Here is a 21,347-nt window from a genome sequence, read left to right on the forward strand (position 1 = left end):
AGTCACATTTCACCAAATAACACCAGAATGAATGACAACCCGTGCAAATTGCAATGTAAAGGAATCTCTCTTTGGATGAGCACCGTAAACTTGACACTGATATATGACACATACTCCCTGTCACAGCACAAAGTGAGCGCTTCAAGGCAGAACATGAGTTGTGACAAACCTCACTAAATTTTTTTACAGTATTAAAAACTGTATGCCAAAGTAAAACAAGCCTAGCCACAGTTTTGCTGAACATTTCAAATACAGCCAAATTGGAGAATTGTTTTAAAAGTGCAGTGTAGCTGCCTGCAGGGCAGAAAAGAATCGATCCAAAAATCCAACAAAACTAAGCTCAATGTGGCTAACGGTGGGCCGAGGATCAGTGGTTACAGAGAGAGGGCTACAGTAGTGAGACAGAAGACGACTAGAAGACTGAGGATAAATGGATTTTGGAACCGCTACGCTTTCTTTAGCTTGACCCACATTCCTGTGACATCTAGCTGTCTTTAGAAAGATTCTCAGATTGTACAAATCATGATTACATAAAACTGAGTTCAAGTTGAAAACGGATTAGCCTGTGGCTATGTAACACACACTTGTACATCTTCCTTAGGTTACCAAAAGAACCGTTCCAGATCTCAGCTGGTCTGAAAATCTTCAAGAGACGTGGCTCCCAAAAGGAATATAACTCTACACTGGCCCAAAGGTGGGGAAGAGAGAGAGACAGGAATAACAAGGTAGTGAAAGGCTGTGGCCGCTTTGGGTGGAAGCCTAGACATATTAGACGTCTCATAAAGTCATAAAGGCAAACAAATGATTATTTAATTAGGAAAAACTCTCCACTTCCTCAACTTAATGTGACCCTTGCTCTTAAACAAACACATACATGGGAACTACATACACTATACATATCTAGCAACATTAGTATTCCCACTAATATTTACTAATTTTATATGTTGTACAAAGAGTAAATATCCTGTTTTCACATTTTTCTTTTTCAGTGTCCCTAAAACAGAGAAAATGACTTGAAATGAAAAGTACAATATGGAGCTGACAAGTGAGATGTCAAGAGCAAGTGGAAGAGGGAGTGCTAAGTGTCAGCTAACAGCTGTATTAAAGATGAAAGAGGAAGGAAGGCAAAGAGGAAGAGGAGGAACCAGAGATCACCGCACTAATGGGAAGATAAGAAATGTCATAATTTGGCACGGCTGAGGTGAACTAAGGGGAAGAGGGAGCACGGCAGACACGGTGCAGGTAACGAGGGAGGGAGCATGTGTGGGAAGGGGTGCTGAGATTCTCTGCTAACTTCTGATTCATCTTCCCGCCTGCCCCCAGGCGCTCTTCTCCTCACCTTCATCAATATTTCAACATACGTTTTTTTAAACATCCCGCCGCCACAGAGAAACTCTAAATAATTCAGTCAGGCAAGAGGGATAAAGAATGCCATGCATTAAAATGTGGTTTGTTCTTTACACAAAAGAGGCAGAGAAGAAACGGGTGTCAACCTTTTACACTTCAGTCATAATAGCATGAAAAGGCGGACCAAAAGGAAGAAGTGAGTCTCTATGGAAGGAGAATTTGTATAGTCACAGACTGACATCCATTTTATATACGTACAGAAGCGATTCGGGTTAACTGAGACATTAAAGCTAAGCTTTTTATCAGTCATGTGTCATGGTCTAATATATTTTAAAAAGATTTCCAAAAACCAAAACAGGAAAATGAGGGTTTAAATAATTGGGATTTCCATCAGTTGTTCTAGAACTGAAGAAGCCTCTTGGATGAGAATCATCTTTAAAAATAAAAAAACAAAGAACCTCCACAGACACTAAAGCAAATGAAAATAATGGAGCAAGTTTCTACAGTTGGGCCTATATTTAACTGTATAATATGTATCACAATTGATACATGGGTTTCTGAGAACTCTATTTCATCAACATGATCAATACTTGCCATAATTTCAAAATGTTATGGACAAAACCGTTTTTTGTTTGTCTAAAATTAACATTGTTGTTAACAAGAAGTTGCCAAAAACACCCAATGTATCAAATGCGATAAAAATTTTGAATAAATATATAATAAAAAATATATTATACACAACATGATATAGCAAAAACATTTTTGTGGATTTTGTCATAAGGGTTAATAAACATCTCAGTTCCCCCAAAATCTGAATTTTCTGGCTATTTTTTGATGGGTTGGGTCTTACAGGGTTAACGGCTGACTTTCATAAATGCTATTTCTTAATGGGCTTAACAACCAGCCATCAGTGACATGTTTCCTTTTAATCTGCATACTAAAAAAGTAAGAAAGACTGCTAAAGTAAAGCAATCTTCATTTCTTCACACTCACATGGCGATTATGATGCTACTACACACGTGCCCAAAGGCTAGAGGGGGCCTGTCAATGTAGGCCAATTTAAATTCTAATAAAATGCTTGGATTTGGGTTTATATACATTTTGTATTATATTTTCCTTCTAACCTCTAAGTATGTTTTATTTATTCAGCTATCCAATGTGTGACACTTTTTAACTTTATCAAAGTCACTTTAAAACCTCGCCTTTTCACTCTCGTCTTTTTATCCTCCTTCACAGTTTCCCTCACATCCTCCATACAACATTCCAGCTCTGTTGAGAGGATGGCTGTTTGTTATAGCAGACTACTCTTTGAAGATCACCCTCTTCAAATTGTGCAGAAATAATACTCCATTAAGCAAAGCAAATTAGTCCTTGGTTTAATTACTAGCTCTCTTCCTGCAGTGCGGATGCATTCAATATTAACTTCATAATCATTTCTTGAACAAATAATTTAAAAACCAATTCACCAGGGACTAGTGGAAGCCAATAAATTGTTGTAAAAGGGGACACTAAAAGAATCTGGATGCTTAATTTGGTAAATAGAAAGCAGGAGAGCGACTACTTTTTCGTGAATGCAGTTAATTTATCTTGATTAGAAAGACGTGCATAAGGACTGACGCTTACACACTAAGCCAGATGTGCTGCCCCAAATGCATACAGAGAGCCAAGCAATACTAAGATTGATGGTGCAGCAAACATCCAGACCCACTGAGAGCTGACCACAAAGATTTTTGACTGAAGCACAAATAGAGTTTTGCAAAAGCCTCACCTGACTTATTAGGTTAAGCAAAGGCTTTCCTTCTGATCCAACCAGGCAGGTCAGAAGCTGTGGTATCCATGCCAACCACTGGATGGGTGGGACTCCAATACAGTACTTGTCAACAGCATCGGCCAGAGTGTTCTTGTCGTCAAAGCTGAGGAGCCACAAGACCTACGGGTGGAAAAAAAAAGGTGTTAGAAGGTGGGATGAAAGTCAAAGATAGTTGGGGAGAAAGGACAGAGGCAGAGAGAGAAGAAATAACAAATGTGAAAAAGGTCACATAAAGGTCAATAATAACAGTCACAATTATTTACCTACTGCAAAACACCAAATCGCAAGGTGCAACATTGCTACCACTAACCAGGCGATTGCTGTGCAGAGCAATATACAAGTGCATCTTGGCAATCCTCAGTATGATCAAAGCTGAGCCATGTGGTGGTGATCTCTCCTCCCCTGGTAAGCTTGTGTGTGTGCATTATGATGAAGACATTATCCCCCCACCCCCCTTCCTGTTTCTGAGTACACAGATTGTGCATAATTACTGATAATGACTGGTCATCTCGCTTCATCCATCAGGAGTAAGCGCTGCCAACCCACTTTGGCAGTACAATACTTATGGGTGGGGTCATCAGAAAAAAACAAAACAAAACAAAACCCCCCATTTAATATGAAGGTGAAGCTGGCATTAAATTATTTAAACAGAAATCAATAGTAACAGCCGATCTACACACACACCAAGGTGGCTCTGTGCTGTGGCAACTTTTCGAGAGGCTACACTGAATGAGTTAGTGTCCATTTAAGAAGGTAGGATGGTTGTTAGCAAGAGGTTCCATCTCTTTACCTCCTAGGCACTGCCTGCAGAATTGCTGTATGGGGGAAATCGGTCAGACTGTTAGAGAAAGGTCAATTCATGTAGAGGGTCATGAGATTGGAGTGTCAGGGGATGCCATTAGTCTGTTGACCCCAAGTGCCAGAGGATGGCCTTCACTCCACCATCGATCTACTGTGGGAACCCATCCCTGCTGCTAGACTGTAATCGATCAAATTACTACTCTACTTTTAACCATGGCTAAGCCTGAGAGGTGGAAAAAAGAATGGCTTTCTTCTCATTGGCAGCAATAATGTATGGGGTAGATGAGGTCAGGAAACTAGAGAATGAAAAGTGACTCCCTGTTGTAAAAAAACAAAACATGGCTTTAGGCAGGAAGGTTGCTGGTTTCATTATCAAGCAAACAAAACATTGACAACTGAAATCAAGAGATAAACAAGCAACCACAGAAATGTTGCCATTATCAGCATTTTGCAAGGAGTTTTACCAACCAAGATGATCATACAAATCCCTCCCCAGCATCCCACTTCTCTTATCACCTTTGCGAGGTACTTGCGGGACTTGCTCTCATTTTGGTGACGGCAAGCATGGAGGTAACAGGTGATGGCAGAGACTCCCAAGTGGAGCTGACGATCTTTAACGAAAATGTTCTCTAGGTAGTCGCCCCACATGGCCCAGGCTTTCACCAGAACGTCATGCATCTGTACTGCTGCTGAAAAAGCCTTATTTGCCTCCTCTGACCTAGAACAAGAAAGAAGGGAAAGGAAAAGTGTTAGAGGGTGAAGGGCATATTACCGTTAATGAGTGTCAAGGGCAAGTGAGAAAAGGGAGGTAGCTGGGGGAAAGGAAATAAAATTGAGTGAAAGGTGAATCAGAAGGGAAAAAAGAAAAGGAAATAGGTAGAGATGCTGAAGAGAGCAGCATGTAAGGGGAGAAACGGTGGGAGGCGATCGAACAAGAGAAAAGGAAAAAGGAGTGTGCGAGAAATGTTGATCACATCTTGAAATATTAACTAAACATCAATAAACCACAGATTTTCAGCAGCTGTAATCTTCAGCGTTTTTCCCCTCACGGTACTGTAGAATAAAAATTCATCCCAGTATGAATTAACAGTTTTGTTTTACTATGTGGCTGCAGTATCCACAAGCACACAATCGTAATATTCATCCACACTCCGCTTTCATATAAACCAGACACTGAACCAAGGTTTTACGCTCCCACATCACTGCTACATTTAAGTTCTTTTTGCTGTCACTGAAGTTGTGAAGCTAACAATTAGTTTGATTTATTTAATTTGGTATTATTTGGTGTTTACTCTGAATTCAAAATCATTAAGCATTCAAATTTGGTTTATATTGAATTGAATTTCCCGGTGGCTCCTTAAGCAAAATAGGGCGCTAAGAGAGGTTTAAATGCAGACGCCAGCCAAATGGACAGAACCATCTGCTGTATTCACATGAGAAAGAATTGGTCTCTTCATTTAAAAAAAAAAAAAAGATAGTTTGGTGGAGTTGTTTGTCATTTGACTTGGTCAGTTTATTGGATATGGTTTTGTTAATTGTTATTTTTCAGTATAGTTCTGTTAAGGTGACCTCTTTTGCTTATGGGGCCACTTATTTCTTAAAATAGCTTATTTTCTTGATGACGGACTCTTGATATCATCTTTGGGGCTTTTTTTGTGTGGGTATAATAAAATCCACATTTTATCTGTGTCTGCACTTATATTAACTATTTGGTCTCATGGTATTATGTAATATATCTTAAACCTAACTGTACAGATATAACTTCATATCTATCCATCCATCACTCCATCTTAATAAATTCTTGACAACTTCTATTGTGGTATTGCGGTCTAGCAATCACACACTTAAGATTCAATACACAAACTATTAAATAGCAGGCTATGAAACAGACAAGTAGACTCTGGCAACCGACCCGAGTTTTGACTGCAACATTTATGCTGACAGGGAAATATATTCTGAATCATCAGCTATTTTCACCATGCCAAGAAGCTTCTAACCGTTGGCACGCAGTCTGAATAATTTTTACACACCTTTCAGTCTCTGATTAATAAATAAGATGCAAGCGGCACCCCGAGACGCACTACCCTGCAGTCAAAACAAGGAGACAGGCCTGTCAATGAAAAAGTCTTACTGAGCTGAAGTTGGTGAATGGACCTCCATTTCAGGAGTGCTTCCAAAACAGCTCTGCCACTTACTTGCAGTGAAATGTCTCCCAAGCCAATCAATTAAAATGTGTTATTATAAAAGGCATTTGGAATGTGATTAAAAAACGGGAGCTTGATTGCTATGGGAGTCAGAGCCGAAGACCCTCCAGTAATACTTAATGGGGTTTCCTCAGTCGCTTTGTGAGTGTTAAAGTACATTAACGCTTTCTGCTAGCCGGCTCAACAGGAGCACAGTCACCCAACAGACTGTCAAATATTTGACACCCGTTTAATTGACTGATCCCAAAATCCTTAGCACATGTGGTTGCACATGCACACGCACACACATAAGAATCTCTGAACCCCTCACCCCCACTCAGCTGTTAATTCTCCCCTGGTGCAGGGGAAACTTAATGATTGCAATAAACCCTGCTGAGGTGGAGGCAAGTTTTGCTGATCCCAGAGATTCCTGTAAATTGCCTAGAGTTAATTATTGAGCTGCATATACATTTAATAAGCCTTCCTCAATTTGTCTTTCACCCCTCAGGACGCCATGTCATGACAAAATGACAGGCAAAAAAAAAAAGAAAGAAAGAAAGAAAAAAAAAGCTGGTGCTGAAGAGGAAGGAATGTTAAGGAGTCTGGCTGTGGGTGTGCAAGGCCCAGCTATACATGGAGAGAGCAGTTGTACACTCCACAGGCAAACCCTGCAGCGAGAAACAAATTACTGACACCTGATGGCAAAGATCTCATCTAAGCCATGTCACATGGGTTACCTGCTAACAGAGCTTTAGAGGTGGATTACTCTGAGGCAAGAATTGCCAAGTAAACATAACTGCTATGTACTGGCAGGATGAAACACCCACACAGTGTCAAGGGACCACTGACACAGTTTCAAGGCAATGTGATGATGAATAAAGGGAAGGCAGCGCCAGAAATATAAACTTGGATGTTGACAAAAAAAAAAAAAAGCACAATGCATGAAAGGCCATCAAAGACTAAACATCTGGTTAACGTACTTGTTGATTTGAGCCAAGAACATCCCCTTTAGAGCGTAGAACTCGGCCGTCATCTCCTTGGTGAAGTACTTCAGGTTGGTTGACTCTATCACTTCTAAACCCTGACAGACAGACGCCAGAACAACAAAAGTTAAACTTAAAACAAAACTGCAGCAGGTAAATTTTCATCTACGTTAGGCAGAAGATTTCTCAAGAAGTGCCGCAACGTTGTGTTTTAGACAGAGCCATAATCACAGGTGAAGAACAAAAACTGCTCACTGTTCATTAAGAAGTAAGAGTAGAGGTGTTAAGGGAACTAAACTTCCATTACGGTGAGCCTCTGATTAGGTGTCCCCTATGTACTGCTGTGACAAACGATGTGTAGCAGGAGAAATAGACAGAGAGAACCACAGATGAGATAGAAGGGAGAGAGGGAGAGAAGAGTGTCTACTGGCACTTTTAATGACTTGTGGTGTGTTGAACTACTTCTATTAATCAGAGCACTCCATGGGCTTAAGAGCAAGCTCCTGAGTTACACACTCTCTTATAAGTCTCACTGCTATAACTTGTCACCTAGAGCCTGTGGAGCAGGGAAATTATTTTACTGCAAACACTTATTGCTCTTTCTATAGCTCCCACTCAAAGTACCTCTAACTATGCCTCGAGCTACTGCTGGCAGATATCAGCCCAAATACTTAAATTACTAACGCGTCAAATGCTTCCATGAAAGGTGAAAATGATATATGCAGAAGGTAGCAGTCGCTTCAATTTGATATAGAAGCAGAAAGCAGAACACATGGAGCTTTGTATCTCACCTGCATGCACTCATTCTTGCCCATGACACCTGCCAACTGCAGATAACACTTGACCTGCTGCCTGATCTTCTGGAAACAGTCAACAATGGGCACTGTGGGGATGGTATGGATACGACTCAGAATGTCCAGAGCCACATTCACCAAACCCTGGGGGAAAAAAGTGCGATAGGTTACAATTATTTTTCTTTAAAAGATGGATGCTAAACGTGACATTGATCTTTACAGATTGCATTTATTCATTTTAATAGAAGTCAGTTTGTCGGCTTGAACCAGTACCTGTTTGCGAGCTATCTTGCCGTACTGAATGATAGCAGAAGCTGAGGCATGAACTCCCAACATGGCGTTGTTGTTGTTGGGATCGTGTTGTGTGTTTGTCTCATATGCTGTCACAATGGCTGTGGACAGACAAAAAGACAAAGAAGCATTTTTTTCCCCTGCACAATTGATAAAGTTGATAAAGAAACCTAAAAGAGGGGCGCTTAGGGCAGTCTGAAGGGTGGGGAACTTCAAGCACTCTAAAGGCTCTGCTGTCATAACGCAGGGGAGGGCACTGGGGACACTAAACGTATTGAACAGTAAATGAACCATGGCGATGAATTTCATCAAGAAAATTCCATTTCACTTTAAGTTTGAAGGCTGTCATGTATAAATGAAGTGGATTTTATTGGCATGGTGCTGCAGAACCACCGCTATCATTATTTCAGTGCCTCTCAGTAAGAGTTGAAGCTCAAGTTGCTTGAGACATCACATTTTGCAGTGGCTGCCTTTCTGAATGGTTTCAAAGTCACTGCGGGAGAGAGCTGAGCACTGAGCAAGGTAAACATGTGTGTCTGAGTGTGTGTGTGTTGTGTCCTGCAGTGAAAGAGAGAGTGCTTTAGTGGGCTGACATTTGGCAAGGTACTGAGACCCTGAGGGGGTTCTGCACGTCATGGCCTTTTAAAGAAGAGCCCTTCATGGAAGTAGTGGACACCAAAGCAGCAATGTGAAAGTTTGTCTGCATGAGTGTGGCATCCTGTAACACGTGTACAATGGCTAAATTTATGTTTCAGTATATCATGGTCTTGCATTTAGATGCAGTTGTGTTAGAGCACGTGTCATACCTTGGTAGTGATGTTGGCGCCACATGAATATGCTGCTCCAGTGCGACAGGTCGTCCGAAACAATAGGCAGTCGGTTCCTCCATGTTTTCACCACAGTCTTCATGTCGTGGAGGCTGGTGTTGCGGCCGAGGTTAGCCGTCTGAAGCCCTGCATTAATTTGGGCCGCTTCTTGCAGCTCAATGATCTGCTGTGCAGCCTGGAGAGAAATGATAACTAAACCTTTTTTGTATTTACGATTCAATATTCACGATAAACTTAAACATGCCTGCCTGATTCTTTGACTATTCCTGCTGAAAGTTTTATAACTAAGAAGCTTTCAATAAGAATTTCTTTTACTATCTTATGATAAAATAAATGCTGACTGCATGAGAAAGTAAAGTTAAAAGTAGTTGAAAAGCAATTCTTATTTATTTAGCAAGGACAATGACATCAGGGTAAGTAACCCTCGCCATATTCTGATACCATAGGGAGGTAGGGTTACCGCAGAGGGTTCAAATAGAATGAGAAGAGGTTTGAGTGAGGGAGGACTGATGGAGCTGTACATTACCACTTTAAATTGAACATGTAGAATTTTATTTGAGCATTTGAAGTAGCAGAAATATATCAAATGGTTGTCTTGCTTACAATAACTTTTTCTTTGATGTCGAGTCAAAATTTTGTGTTGCCAGGTCTGCTCCTACAGTCAGCGTTAGAGATTTGGTCCAGAACGTACACCAGCTGATCTTAATCTTGTTAATATTTTGTCTACACACCTAAACAAATGTAAACATCCATCCAGACTTCCTTGCTTAGTTTGCTCTGCGAGATATACACATTGTCCATCTGTCATAAATAACCATCTTGTCAAGAGAATGTTTCGGGGGAGTTTTTCTCGTCTTTTCCTATTTTTTTAAATTTCACTTATTAGCTGTTATAAATGTGATGCTGATGGATCATTAAGTCGGTAATATCAACCCACCGATAAATTGACATTTAGAATTTCGTTAACAGAAAGACACGAGTAGAAGCCATAGCTCGAACAAGAAGGGTGATGGCAAGAAAGATGGCGTGACTGCTGTGTTAACGGAAAGGAGACGCTAATGTAAAAGCATGGAGATTAAAAAGGATGATTTAAAATGCAGCAGGATGAAGGACTGTTAGTCTATTGAGAGATAAGGTAAAAAAAACAAACAAAACAACATCACTTAATCTAACCACATCCAAGTCATTTTCTTGAAACTCATAGTCAAGTACGAGGTCTACAGGTTTGGGGGAAAAAAAAACAGCAATGCCTGCTCAAAACAGTGACACTCTTTATGTAGCAAATATCATCACATTATGAACTTTTACACTATTTATTTGTACATAATGCTTTCAGGCCAATATGCCTCAATTGTTATTGGTCAAAGAAACCTTGTGATACTGCAGATTGTTAAAATGTCACAGGAACAAGAACAAAACACATTGAGTACAATGCAGCAGTAGTTTTTTTTCATGGCAACAAAATTATTTTGCAGGCAAAATCATTATGCCTTCCTACATTATTCAATAGCTAATCTGCTTGGATGTGGCCAGAAAAAAAGGGGGGAAAAAAAAAAAAAAAAAGACACGGAGATGGGGAAAATGTGAAAATGATAAGCGAGGGCTTCTATCTCATTCTGTGAAAAGAGGCCTCATTGATTGGCCCAAAGCAGCATTGTGAACATATAATCAATCATTCTATTATAACTACTCATCAATCAATATTAATGCCAGCCCTCGTAATCAATAGTGTGGATGATAATCCATTGATCGTCAGCCACTGCTGAGAGCTGGGATTTGATGATAACTTGATTCAAATAGTAGTTGAACCTCACTGTATTTGCAGAGTCTGGGCTTCTTGGTCTGTAAGGCTCATGGAGTCGTGAATTTGAGATATAGAGTTTGGAATGGAGATTTACAACAGGCCGCTTGGCTGGGCAGAGGAATAAATAGCTTGTTTTCCCTCGGCTAGGCTAAATAATTGGACTCCACATATCCGAGCACATGCACGAGCATGAACACAAATACACACACACACTAACGAGGAACATAGTTGCACAATTCAAATACCCATTTTGAAAAGATAAATGTAGTAAATCAGAGCAAGCTGAAGACTTAACCCCCCATTCCGGAATGAAATCTCCCAAAACAAAATAAATTAGGCCGTACAATATTTTTCACAATTATCTGTTAATATCAGCTGATGGCCCATTTCTAACCTTCATTCAGACTATCCCATTCATCATGTAAATGTAATTCTGCTGCAGGTATTTAATCAAATAGTATCTGATGGCAGGGAAGTAATTACAGCCGTTCTAAACGAACTCTTTATTCTTCACTCTTTCTCCCCGTGTTCCTCCATTCTGTTCACTCTCCACCTTTTTCAATTTTCAGTCCCTCAGTCTGCCGCCTTTTTTTCCACTCTCCTTTTTCATCTTTGCCTTGTCTATTGTAATCTCTTGTGGTGGAATCAGAGAGGCTTAAAGGGTTTTTGATTTTTTTTTTTTAATCATCTGTCTCAATTTTACAAGAATGGAGTGAGAAGGTGGGGAGGGGGCTTATCAGCATTTCTCAACAGCACAATGTCTTAGGGTCTAAATCCAAACTCTTTATGTGTTGGGTGTACTGACCTGAAGCAATGGCGTGTGCACATGGGAAACAATGTGAGGCAATCTCCTCCACTCACGAATGGCCAGGCTGGAGGCCATCTCCACCAGCCGTTCTATGAAGTTGAGCTGCTGCTCCTCTGGGTTGCAGATTGCCAGGTAGCCACGGTGCATGTTCACCTTCCAAGCCATCTCCTTAGGGCAGCTTAGCTCCACCTGGAAATTCATACAGTAAGAAAATGAAATATTTAAACAAAAATTAATGGTAGCAACTTAGTAGAACAATCACAATTTTGATTCAAATTAGCATACTTTTGCTCAATAACAGTTAAAAGATGAGATCAGTCTCGTACAGCAATGGACTTTTACTATCATATACCTGCCACGATAATTTACAAGAACAGTGCGGTTGTTGAAAATCTATACGTTTCCTTTGTTCATCAGCATAAATGTGTGTTTTGAATCCATCTTATCGTCATTCTATAATCTATCATCTCTGGAAAATGACAATGAGAAACATCTTTCTCTTGCATTTTTTTATGTTGAAAATAAATCTACTTTTCTTTCCAAAAAAAATAAATAAAAAAAATAGAGGGAGAAACACAGGATAAAAAAAATCTTGTGAAAAGTGAGTATCAATTTCATTTTAATGTCATTTTCTTACAACGGGTAAAACACAGGCTATGTGAATAACAAGTGCACAACGTTATGCTTCAAATATAAATATACATATGCAATATAAATAGCTTGAAAGAATTAAGAATTTCACACATGAACTTTTGACAATTTTGTGCGTTAGGTTGGGAGGTTTAGCAAACATCTACATTCTCACATGTACTGCTTTTAGGTAAATTCCAGAGGAGTTCATACTGAATTGCCTGTTTGTTTTCCTGTGTGTATTTGTCACCATAATGTCAAGTAGAACAGCACACACTCTTCACAGTGCTGTAGCAGTTTTAATTACATGAAAACATCTGAGGGGAAAGGGCCTGTGACATTTTCCTTGTGCAATTTAGTACTTAGACAAATATACAACAATATTGGTTGCGATTTATTTTGTGAATGGGTTCGGCGGAACTTTTGTACTAATGACTAATAAATTTGACACGCCTGACACAGAGGCGAAGAAGCAGAAAGGGCCTTGCTATTGATTAATAAGCTCACCGCATTAGCATCAAACAAATAACACCCGCAGGGAGGCTCCTACGTCACACCTGTGGCCTGCTGTTGTGCGTTTATAAGTGAGCAAGAGACACAGAATGACAGAAGGCCAAAAGGATAAAGAGTGAAAAGAGCAAGAGAGTGAGGAGGTATAGGTGTGTGCATTTGCGAAAGCTCTTCCGATGCTGGAGAAAATTACAGTGATCGGTCAAAGCGCACTTATCGGGGGTGACGCTTGATGAATATCCTGGAGACAGGGCCGCCCTTATCAAGAGCCAGCTTTAATTGAAAGCAGGGACATTTGGACTTCGCCTCTGAGCTGGTGAGGAGTGGGCATGCAGGAAACTGAAAGCCTTGCTCCTCTCCTCCACCATAAAACAAATCACCCTGCAGCAGATGCTGGGGTAATTATTCACACACACACAGCTGTCGTAAATATTAGCTGTTGCAGCCAGAGCTATGGAGCGAGGGATGAAGAGATGGGGGTGAAAGTAAAAGTAGGGTGGACAGTAATTGTAGAAAGAAGACCAAGTAAAGAAGAGAGGTTGGGGAGGCATGAGACAAAAGAAAGAGGAATGAGTAAACAGAGGAGGCAAAAGAATGAAACAAGAAGGAGGGGATATAGTGAAGCTGGTGTTGGCATCCAGACAATTTAATTAGATGTCACCTTCGGACAGAGCTGCTCAATGGATTGGTCCCAAGTCTCCTTGAAAGAGCAAAGTAGGAGTATTTGTTATATGTCAAGTACTATCACACACCCGCCACCCATCTATACTTTGTTTTAGGAAAACATGAGGCCAATAAATTCATGGACTAAACAGCTTAACTGCATTTCCACAGCTTTATGGCCGCCACTCTTATTCTTCCAGGGTGTGTGAGGTTACAGAGAGGTCAGACAGCACCAATATCAAGTTTCTCTACCTCACACTAACATGAGGCCTGGGTTTAATATCCAGGACTGCACTAGTAACAGGAGTAAAAGAAAAAAAGAAAAAAAAGAAAAGTTTAGTGGAGTCTGTCTGGTTCATTGGGTTCATGCCTACAGGCTCCACTGTGTCTGTGACTTTGTTAGTGACAACTTGCAGTTACTGTTTCTATTTCCTGTGAAACTGTTATTGGTACCTTTTGAGGACAGTGAGAGAAGAAATCTACGTGAATGTGTGTAGAAAGAATTACACACACATATATATAAATACTTATATATTGGAACTGTGCACCCCTCACCTGCACCAGAGCCTCCTTCATAGCAGCCCAGTTGGAAACCCTCCAAGCACACTCGAGCACCAGATAAGGGTTTGAATGGCCTTTAGACTGGCCGTATTCAGTCAGCGGTTCCCACTGGTTCAGTTCCTTAGAACAGCTAAAGACAAAGGAGATGAGAAGTTTAGCAAAGATTACATTTTCTATACTTGACGATAACATTTCTTCAGGTTTTTTTATTTGCTCAATCTACATTGCTATGCCATTTTTAAGGCCATGTTTTTAGCATCAACAGGCTGCTTTGCAACTCACATCCTCGACAGCTCCGCTTTTTCTTCCTGTCTCTCACTTAATCAACATGTCTGCTTTGTTTTCTACAAGTCTTTTTAAAAGTCACAATGTATCATTTAAAACCCTAAACATACTTTCCAAGCGTTACACATTTCTGTGTCCTTTTCATTTTAGGAATGATCTTCATTGTAAAATGCAGCAAACACCAAGTAAATTCACAGCACATTTTTTAAAAAGCACACATAAAAACACAAGAGACAGCTGGATTTGCAGGGAAGCATGAGGGTCATTTCTTGTCATGACTCTATCTTGTATGGACTTAAGAAACATAAATCTTACCGTATCCAGTGGTCCTCCCACAGCTGGTACTCTGGGAATACTGCCGGGGAAACATTGCTCCTCTCGTGCTCTTTTCTAGCCTTCTCCATTGCCTTCTCGTAGCTTTCCTGAGCCTGAATATATATGTTTTGGGTTAACAAAATAGACATTACAGCATAACAGCACCACAAATTACTACCTCAGTGAGTCTACTTTAAGCTTCCTCTCACCTGTTCAAAGAAGCCATGCTGCTCATAGGCAATGGCTGTTGCCGTCTCAGGAAACTTGCACCTCTTTTGCCACAGGCCTGCCCACATGTCCTCCTCTTGGAGTAGAGAGTAGAGCTCTGCCAGAGAGTCCAAAATCTCCTATACGGAAGAAGAACACAATATGGATAGAAGCAGAACAAATTGGATCATCTGCAGTGATCAAACTGTAAATTTAATGAGAGCAGATTTGCTAATGAGTCTAGTTCAGACAGGATAAGAGGGAGATTTTCCAGCTTCAAAGATGAGGCTGCAGTGACGTGACAAATATATGTTTAAACCCTCCACTGTGGAAAAGAACCACTAATGAAAGGAACAGCAGCAATAAGCATGAAAGAGCCAAGTTCATTTTATTTTGTTTAACGCCTGACTCATATCAGTCCACCGACTATGAGAGAGATATCTGCATATCTGTGACCCTACATAATTATAGACCATAATGCAAAAAAGATGCTTGGGTTAGAAATATACTTTATAGCACAATTTATCCAGCAGAGCAGATATCTTGAGCACATGTAGTAGAGCCTGCAAAGCTGAGAAAATGGCAATGACTTCAGGGTTGCGTTGATCGTGTTTCGCAATATCGGAGTTTATTTACTCAATAGAATTCCTGATTTTATTGGACTTTTCTTTGTCTTACAGAGTCCTGATTGTTTAAAAAGCCTTAAAAAGTCAACACACAATCTAAATGAAAACCCATTACCTGCTGAGGTGGCGTGATGCTCTCCTGTTCATAGAACTCTGTGCTCTGCTTGGGTTTACTGTGCAAACTAAGACCTTTTTCAAAGGCCTGCTGCTCCAGCATGAGAGTGGAACGTAGCCAGAGGTTGTGAGTCTTGCCCAAGTACTTCAGGACACAGGGACGGATGGGGATAGGAGGTACACACTGGGACATGGCTTCCACAAAGCAGTTTAGGGCACTCGGCTGGCAGTCCCTCTGGGCCTGGTGGCTGCCACTACAAAGGAAAGGACTCATCTCTCCGGACAAAGCCTGGAGAGGAGAAAAGGCGAGATCATCAACTACCCAGTATTACTTTAGCAGCAGTGCTCTGATACAACATATTGACGAAAGCATTGAATTGCATGTACGGGATGCAACATGATGCCATTTTCCAGTAAGAGAGTGCTGTTCAGAAACAGGAAAAAAGAGGTAGAGGATAACACATAAGAGGAATGGCAAGGGACAAATGACACAACTGTATGCTGCTTTTCTGTATCACACCACATCATGATCAACAAGTTAGTCAAGACCAATCAGTGAACCATGTTGCACTTTTACATACATATCTACGGTATTTTCTGCAATACTGCAAAAACATGGTTACTGCATTAGTAATTAAACCACTTTGTCCAGCTCTTTTTATAAGCTGTCCTTTTTTAAAGTAATGCAACTTTGAAGGAGGTATATATTTATTCAATACAATGTGAAAATCAGTGAAAATGCATGATATGCTAGCTTGAGTTGCATGCTACCACTCTTTGCAATCAGAGACTCACACATTTGGACAGAATAGACCTTGAGTATGATCATGGGGTTAGTGCTCTGAAAATCATGACTGACACACTCTGATGTATTGGTAATGAATGCAATTTTCGCTGCCCGATGACAGCATGGAGTAATTTATGCCTTAATGGTCACTTTAATTAGACTGGTGGTGAACGCCAACGTGTCATCAAAATCCTTCCGATGGAAAATATACTTTTCTGTCATTCCCTTGTAAGAGTCAACCCAGGGATAGAAAGCCTCAATTGCAGTAATCTTTCCATTTTTACCATAAGTTGGCATAATCGCTACATAAAATGCAGAGACAGGCATCAAAATAAATAACTTAAGTATTTGTGGCTTGAGGTCTGGCATAGGAATAAATTATTCAGAATCTGACCAGTGACTGCATCTCGTTTAAAAGTTGAATCACTTTTAATTATTTTGAGACAGAAATAAGACTCTGCCTGTTTGCACAAGTTATTGAAACAGTACAGAAAGGCATGTGTTTGTATATGATGACCACAAAAAGAAAATGTACACGTTAACTAGAAATAACATCTGTTGGTTTTAAGTCTCTACCTGCTAATCGAGCTGCAGTTTACATCTACTGACATTTAATAATAATGTGAACCCTTTAAAGGAATTTCATAGCGGACACAACAAGCCTAAGGGAGCATTTAAATAATATTTCTTTATGTCTTTGGATGTACATATTGCTATTGCTGAAGCTAAAAAGAAATCATCATGTAAATCACAATGCAGCATGCATGTCTTTCTCTTGACTATTCACAGGATATTGGATGGTTTGGTCATGCACGTCACACACTGTTTTTGTCCATTCTTGCTCTGGGAGCCAAAAAAAAAAGAAGAAGAAGAAAGATGCTAATAAATTATACTTACATGCTGCTGTCTGTCAGACAGGATCTTCCAGAGGCGAGGGAAAAGCTGGACCCAGGTCCTTTCAGCCAGCGGTGTGGAAATGTGACAGAGCTGAACCAAGGCGTTTAAAAGTGCCCCCGTCTAACACAGAAAAGAGACAAATGAAAGCTTCTGGCTGCTGATTCTGCAAGGCACTGACTCTTAATTCATGCTTTTAGGGCTCAAGAATATTGCTGACATTTTCATCCTTCTTGGGGGTTAATGAATAATGCCACTGGAACATGAAAATGTTTTGAAACTATAATTAATTTAATACATAAAACATTGTTTTTGAACTGCAAGTAGTCAACCTTGGATGATCTCTGTAATTTTGCCTACACTCTATCAAAGTTCAATTCATTTCATCAGCCGGTCAAAACTGAAGGCGTGCCTTACCTTGACTTCCCGTAATGAATCAAGAAACTTGTCATGGCGGTTGGTGAGCATGTGCAGTTGGTTGCCTGTGTCTCTCTCTGCTTGCTCCTTAGTCTTGGGAATGGCTGTCTGGTCACCTGGTGCTAATTCTATGTCAATTTCTACATCCTACCAGGGGGTAAATGAGGAGAGGAAAAACATGTATTGTTGTTCAAGCTTTGACATTTAGTCTTCGTGTTGGGCTGTTTTTGAAAGACCATTTTATCAACAGCTTCTTGATAATGGACGAATGACGACAACAGAGACAATTTTTAAGACGAGCAAAGAGGCACAGCATTACTCTTTTCTTAGACCCACAGTATGTAAAAACTCCTAATGGGATAATGTGGCAATTTATGTGAGACACGTTGCGAGGCGTTGTGCGCCTGTCTGTGTATCTCACCTCCTCCTTGGTCTCGGTGTTTTCCCTTTCGCGAGGCTCCTGCTTGACGTGCGTTGCCATGGCAAAGGCGGCGCGGTCGTGGCTGTCAGCCAGGTTGATGACGTTTGTGATAGATGGCAGCATGGATCCCTGGCAGCTGGTGCCAATGATGGTGTTTCTTTCGCAAACTGCCAGTAACAACTATCAAACACACAAACAGGTGCAAAATACATAAAAGAAGATTGGTGACGGTTGGTGGCAGATAACCAGCACGTAGATGCCCGCAGGATAAAAACCTTACGAAGCCTGCAGAAAGACCCGAGACCCACTGCTTACCTCTATGCACTGTTTGATCCAGAAATGGCTGCCCATGGCCTCCCAGTTCTGAGAGCAGCAGATGTACAGTAGCCTCTCATAGACGCGCCGCTTCATAGAGGCATCAAACACCTCAAAAAACTTGGCTCTGATCATTGGCTGACTGCAGCGAAGCCCTGAAAGGAAGGCTGGTTCCAACTTTGATGTGATGTCGCTTCCTGAAAGGCTCTCATCCCTAAAGGGGCAAAAGTTTTGTGAGAAAGAATCTGAGATGCCCGTTACCAAAAATGTTCTTAAAAAATGGGATGTGTGGGCGTGGGGCGATTAGCGCCCGAGTTAGAAAATGTCACCATTAACTTGTAATACAGAGAACTGCACACACAGATAAAACTTGGTGCCCCGTGCACCTGAGAGCTGTTGGCAAAACATGTATATGCCACTGAAACAATGCAGGAATTTGCAACTTGGAAAATACTCTTGTTTTTACAACTTTTTGAACTATTTCTTACATTTGGTGTGGTTAAAACTGAATTTTGGGCAAAAGTCTGCATCTTTGACAATAAGACTGATGTAACATTACCTACCTAACTATTGAAACAACAAATGCAATCGTTTCCACGTCATTCTACAGCACTGAATGTGCTCCGAAGCGATGATTCATAAAACAGAAGCAGTGAGAGAGTAGGTGGGATGAAAAGAATAACACGGTGCCACAGCTGCATGTTGCTCGTATTTACACAGTCCTCCTAATCACACTTTGCGCTGGCACAGCTGCTTTATCCTTCCATTATCATTACTTGCTGTCCATCATGGCTTTACTGCTCATTTTAAATCTTTTGGCATCAGGATGCGGATACACTGGGCTGATTAAATGTGTATGTGTAGAAGATGGAAAGGTGAGGAGGGCCACAGTTTGATGAATAGCCGGCAGAGGTGGTCTCTCGCCTTTGACCACCACCTGCTGGGTGTCCTGTCATCAGCTAGCTGAATACTGATAGTACTGTAACCCTATTATCAATCTTCATCAGTCAATCTTTTCGTGGCCATCTTAAATTTTCCAACTTTTAATTGTTTTTTTGTTGTTTTTTTACAGCTACAATGATTCTAAATTAGTTCATCCAGTTCCTGAGTTTAACAATCTTATTATAATTATTACGTTAATAATTAACTTTTCGTCATAAAAAAGGAAAGGTACACTTCTGGTACTTCAAGCTCTCTTCATCTTTATTTTCCTTTTTCCCCCTGACCCAACCTTCTGTGTCTTTTCCCCGCCTCGACCGCCCCCGACCTTCACTTCTCACGTTAAGATGGATGCAAGGGCAGTGTGGCGTCAGTGGCGTGGCCATTTAGCCATGTGATGAATGACAGTAATTACCTGTAGACGTAATTAACGAGGTCCAGGAACTGGGCGTTTAACTCAAGTTCATCAGGGAAACGCTTCTCTATGTAGGTCATCATCTTCACCAGCAAGATGGATTTCTCACGCAGGTTTGGCATCTGAAAGGGAAAGAAGAATCGGGTAGAAAGTAGGATAAAGGGAAAAAAAATATTATGAACAATAGACAAATAGAAAGGTGTGAGAAAAGAAAAATAATCTATTCTCTATTCAGTTGTTTTTCGCAGCTGCACCTGTCTAGCTCAGCTGTGTACCGCTTGCTCTTCTTCAGCTTAAAAGAATATGAAGACCAGAGAGTCCTCTGTAGGTATTATGCTAATGCTAACCTTACTAGATTTAGAAAATGTGCTTCGCTTGTTGTTTGTCCAAAGGTTTCACACCTTTCACAACTTTGCTGATTCAGTTCTTAATTTACACCTGTTTTCATGAGAGGAATTATGCCAGGATCTCTTGAATACCACATTTGTTTTTGTTTTTTTCCTCACTTAATACTGTTTTACTGTCTCACACCTGAACAGTCCCCTCCTCCTTACCTGGTTGGCAGCCATTGGAGAATTGTTTTTCACCCACTCTTCCACGATCTTGACAACAGCACGGAGGATTTTGGGGTCGGGAGACTTCTCAATTAGGGAAGTGAGGATGACCTGGATAAAGTTCTTCCTCATTTCCATGCTCATGACGGACAATCGTGTCTTCACCAGGTCAAGACTGAGCATTATCAGCTCGCTGGTCACTATCAGAGCAAACACATGGAATTATTCAAAGGAAGGGCTGAGACAAACTACAGAACAGATGCATTTATCTGTGCATTTATCCATCTTCCTTCTATTGCAAATTTTCTGGCCTTCAATAAATTGAAATGACTTATCTATTTTTAAATGGTGGCAGCAGTCAGAACTTCACATTTTCAATACAATCAGGATGGAACTACTACAGTTAAGCTTATTAGATTACTGAAACGTGAATAATCTTTAGAGGAAAAAGCCTAATGGTCAGAAGGCCTTTGGTCTTAGTGACTAACTGTTCATGGTGGACAGTTAATGTCTGTGTTTCCCGATACAGTCATTAGGGACCCATTTAAAGCACTGATAGTATCTTACAGTCATTACCTCCTGTCTGAAGAGTAGCAACAGGAATTATGCACTGCCAGACTTTCTGAAGTTCAGAAAAGTAAATGAACAGGAAACCTAAACACGTGTTTTTTCCCTTTCACCCCCCTCACGGATTAATATAAAGGGCAAGTTGTCAAGAGGTTCTGTGTCAAACTGTGACTACCCTTTCAGACCCCACAGCAAAAGAGCACAAGGTGACCATCTGTTGATACAAAAAGAGCAGAAGACAATACAGACTGGAAACTAGAGCTGAGAAACATTCCCCGAGAAAGCATACTATCTGCACAAAGGATCTCTCCTGACCACAAGAGCTATTGAGAACACAGCTGGGGCTATTGATATACAAGTTTTGATACTGTCTTTCTACGGAAAGAGGCACTGGTGAGACACCTGGGATATATGAGCTTTAACAATCTGAGAAAGGCTGTGATGCGAGTGTACATTCATGTCTGTGTTGTGTCCACCTC

General features: G+C 40.7%; 1 protein-coding gene across 1 annotated transcript in view; it reads right to left on the bottom strand.

Annotated features, from left to right (window-relative positions):
• trrap (transformation/transcription domain-associated protein) overlaps positions 1 to 21,347 on the bottom strand; it is an 84,441-nt gene that overhangs the window by 16,859 nt on the left and 46,235 nt on the right. Inside the window, exons 47-63 of the mRNA XM_085361271.1 lie at positions 20,302 to 20,501; positions 19,748 to 19,869; positions 18,394 to 18,607; positions 18,079 to 18,258; positions 17,658 to 17,804; positions 17,244 to 17,363; positions 15,561 to 15,848; positions 14,822 to 14,959; positions 14,613 to 14,725; positions 14,007 to 14,142; positions 11,646 to 11,837; positions 9,016 to 9,211; positions 8,192 to 8,310; positions 7,916 to 8,062; positions 7,122 to 7,222; positions 4,475 to 4,676; positions 3,116 to 3,277 (exon numbers count right to left, since the gene is read on the bottom strand). Coding sequence (XP_085217397.1) covers positions 3,116 to 3,277; positions 4,475 to 4,676; positions 7,122 to 7,222; positions 7,916 to 8,062; positions 8,192 to 8,310; positions 9,016 to 9,211; positions 11,646 to 11,837; positions 14,007 to 14,142; positions 14,613 to 14,725; positions 14,822 to 14,959; positions 15,561 to 15,848; positions 17,244 to 17,363; positions 17,658 to 17,804; positions 18,079 to 18,258; positions 18,394 to 18,607; positions 19,748 to 19,869; positions 20,302 to 20,501 — 2,777 coding nt within the window. The remainder of the gene's footprint in view (positions 1 to 3,115; positions 3,278 to 4,474; positions 4,677 to 7,121; positions 7,223 to 7,915; positions 8,063 to 8,191; positions 8,311 to 9,015; positions 9,212 to 11,645; positions 11,838 to 14,006; positions 14,143 to 14,612; positions 14,726 to 14,821; positions 14,960 to 15,560; positions 15,849 to 17,243; positions 17,364 to 17,657; positions 17,805 to 18,078; positions 18,259 to 18,393; positions 18,608 to 19,747; positions 19,870 to 20,301; positions 20,502 to 21,347) is intronic.

Source organism: Diplotaxodon limnothrissa, linkage group LG8, assembly GCF_057381915.1.
Source record: "Diplotaxodon limnothrissa isolate DT_005_m linkage group LG8, D_limnothrissa_male_GT1.1, whole genome shotgun sequence".
Taxonomy (NCBI): Eukaryota; Metazoa; Chordata; class Actinopteri; order Cichliformes; family Cichlidae; genus Diplotaxodon; species Diplotaxodon limnothrissa.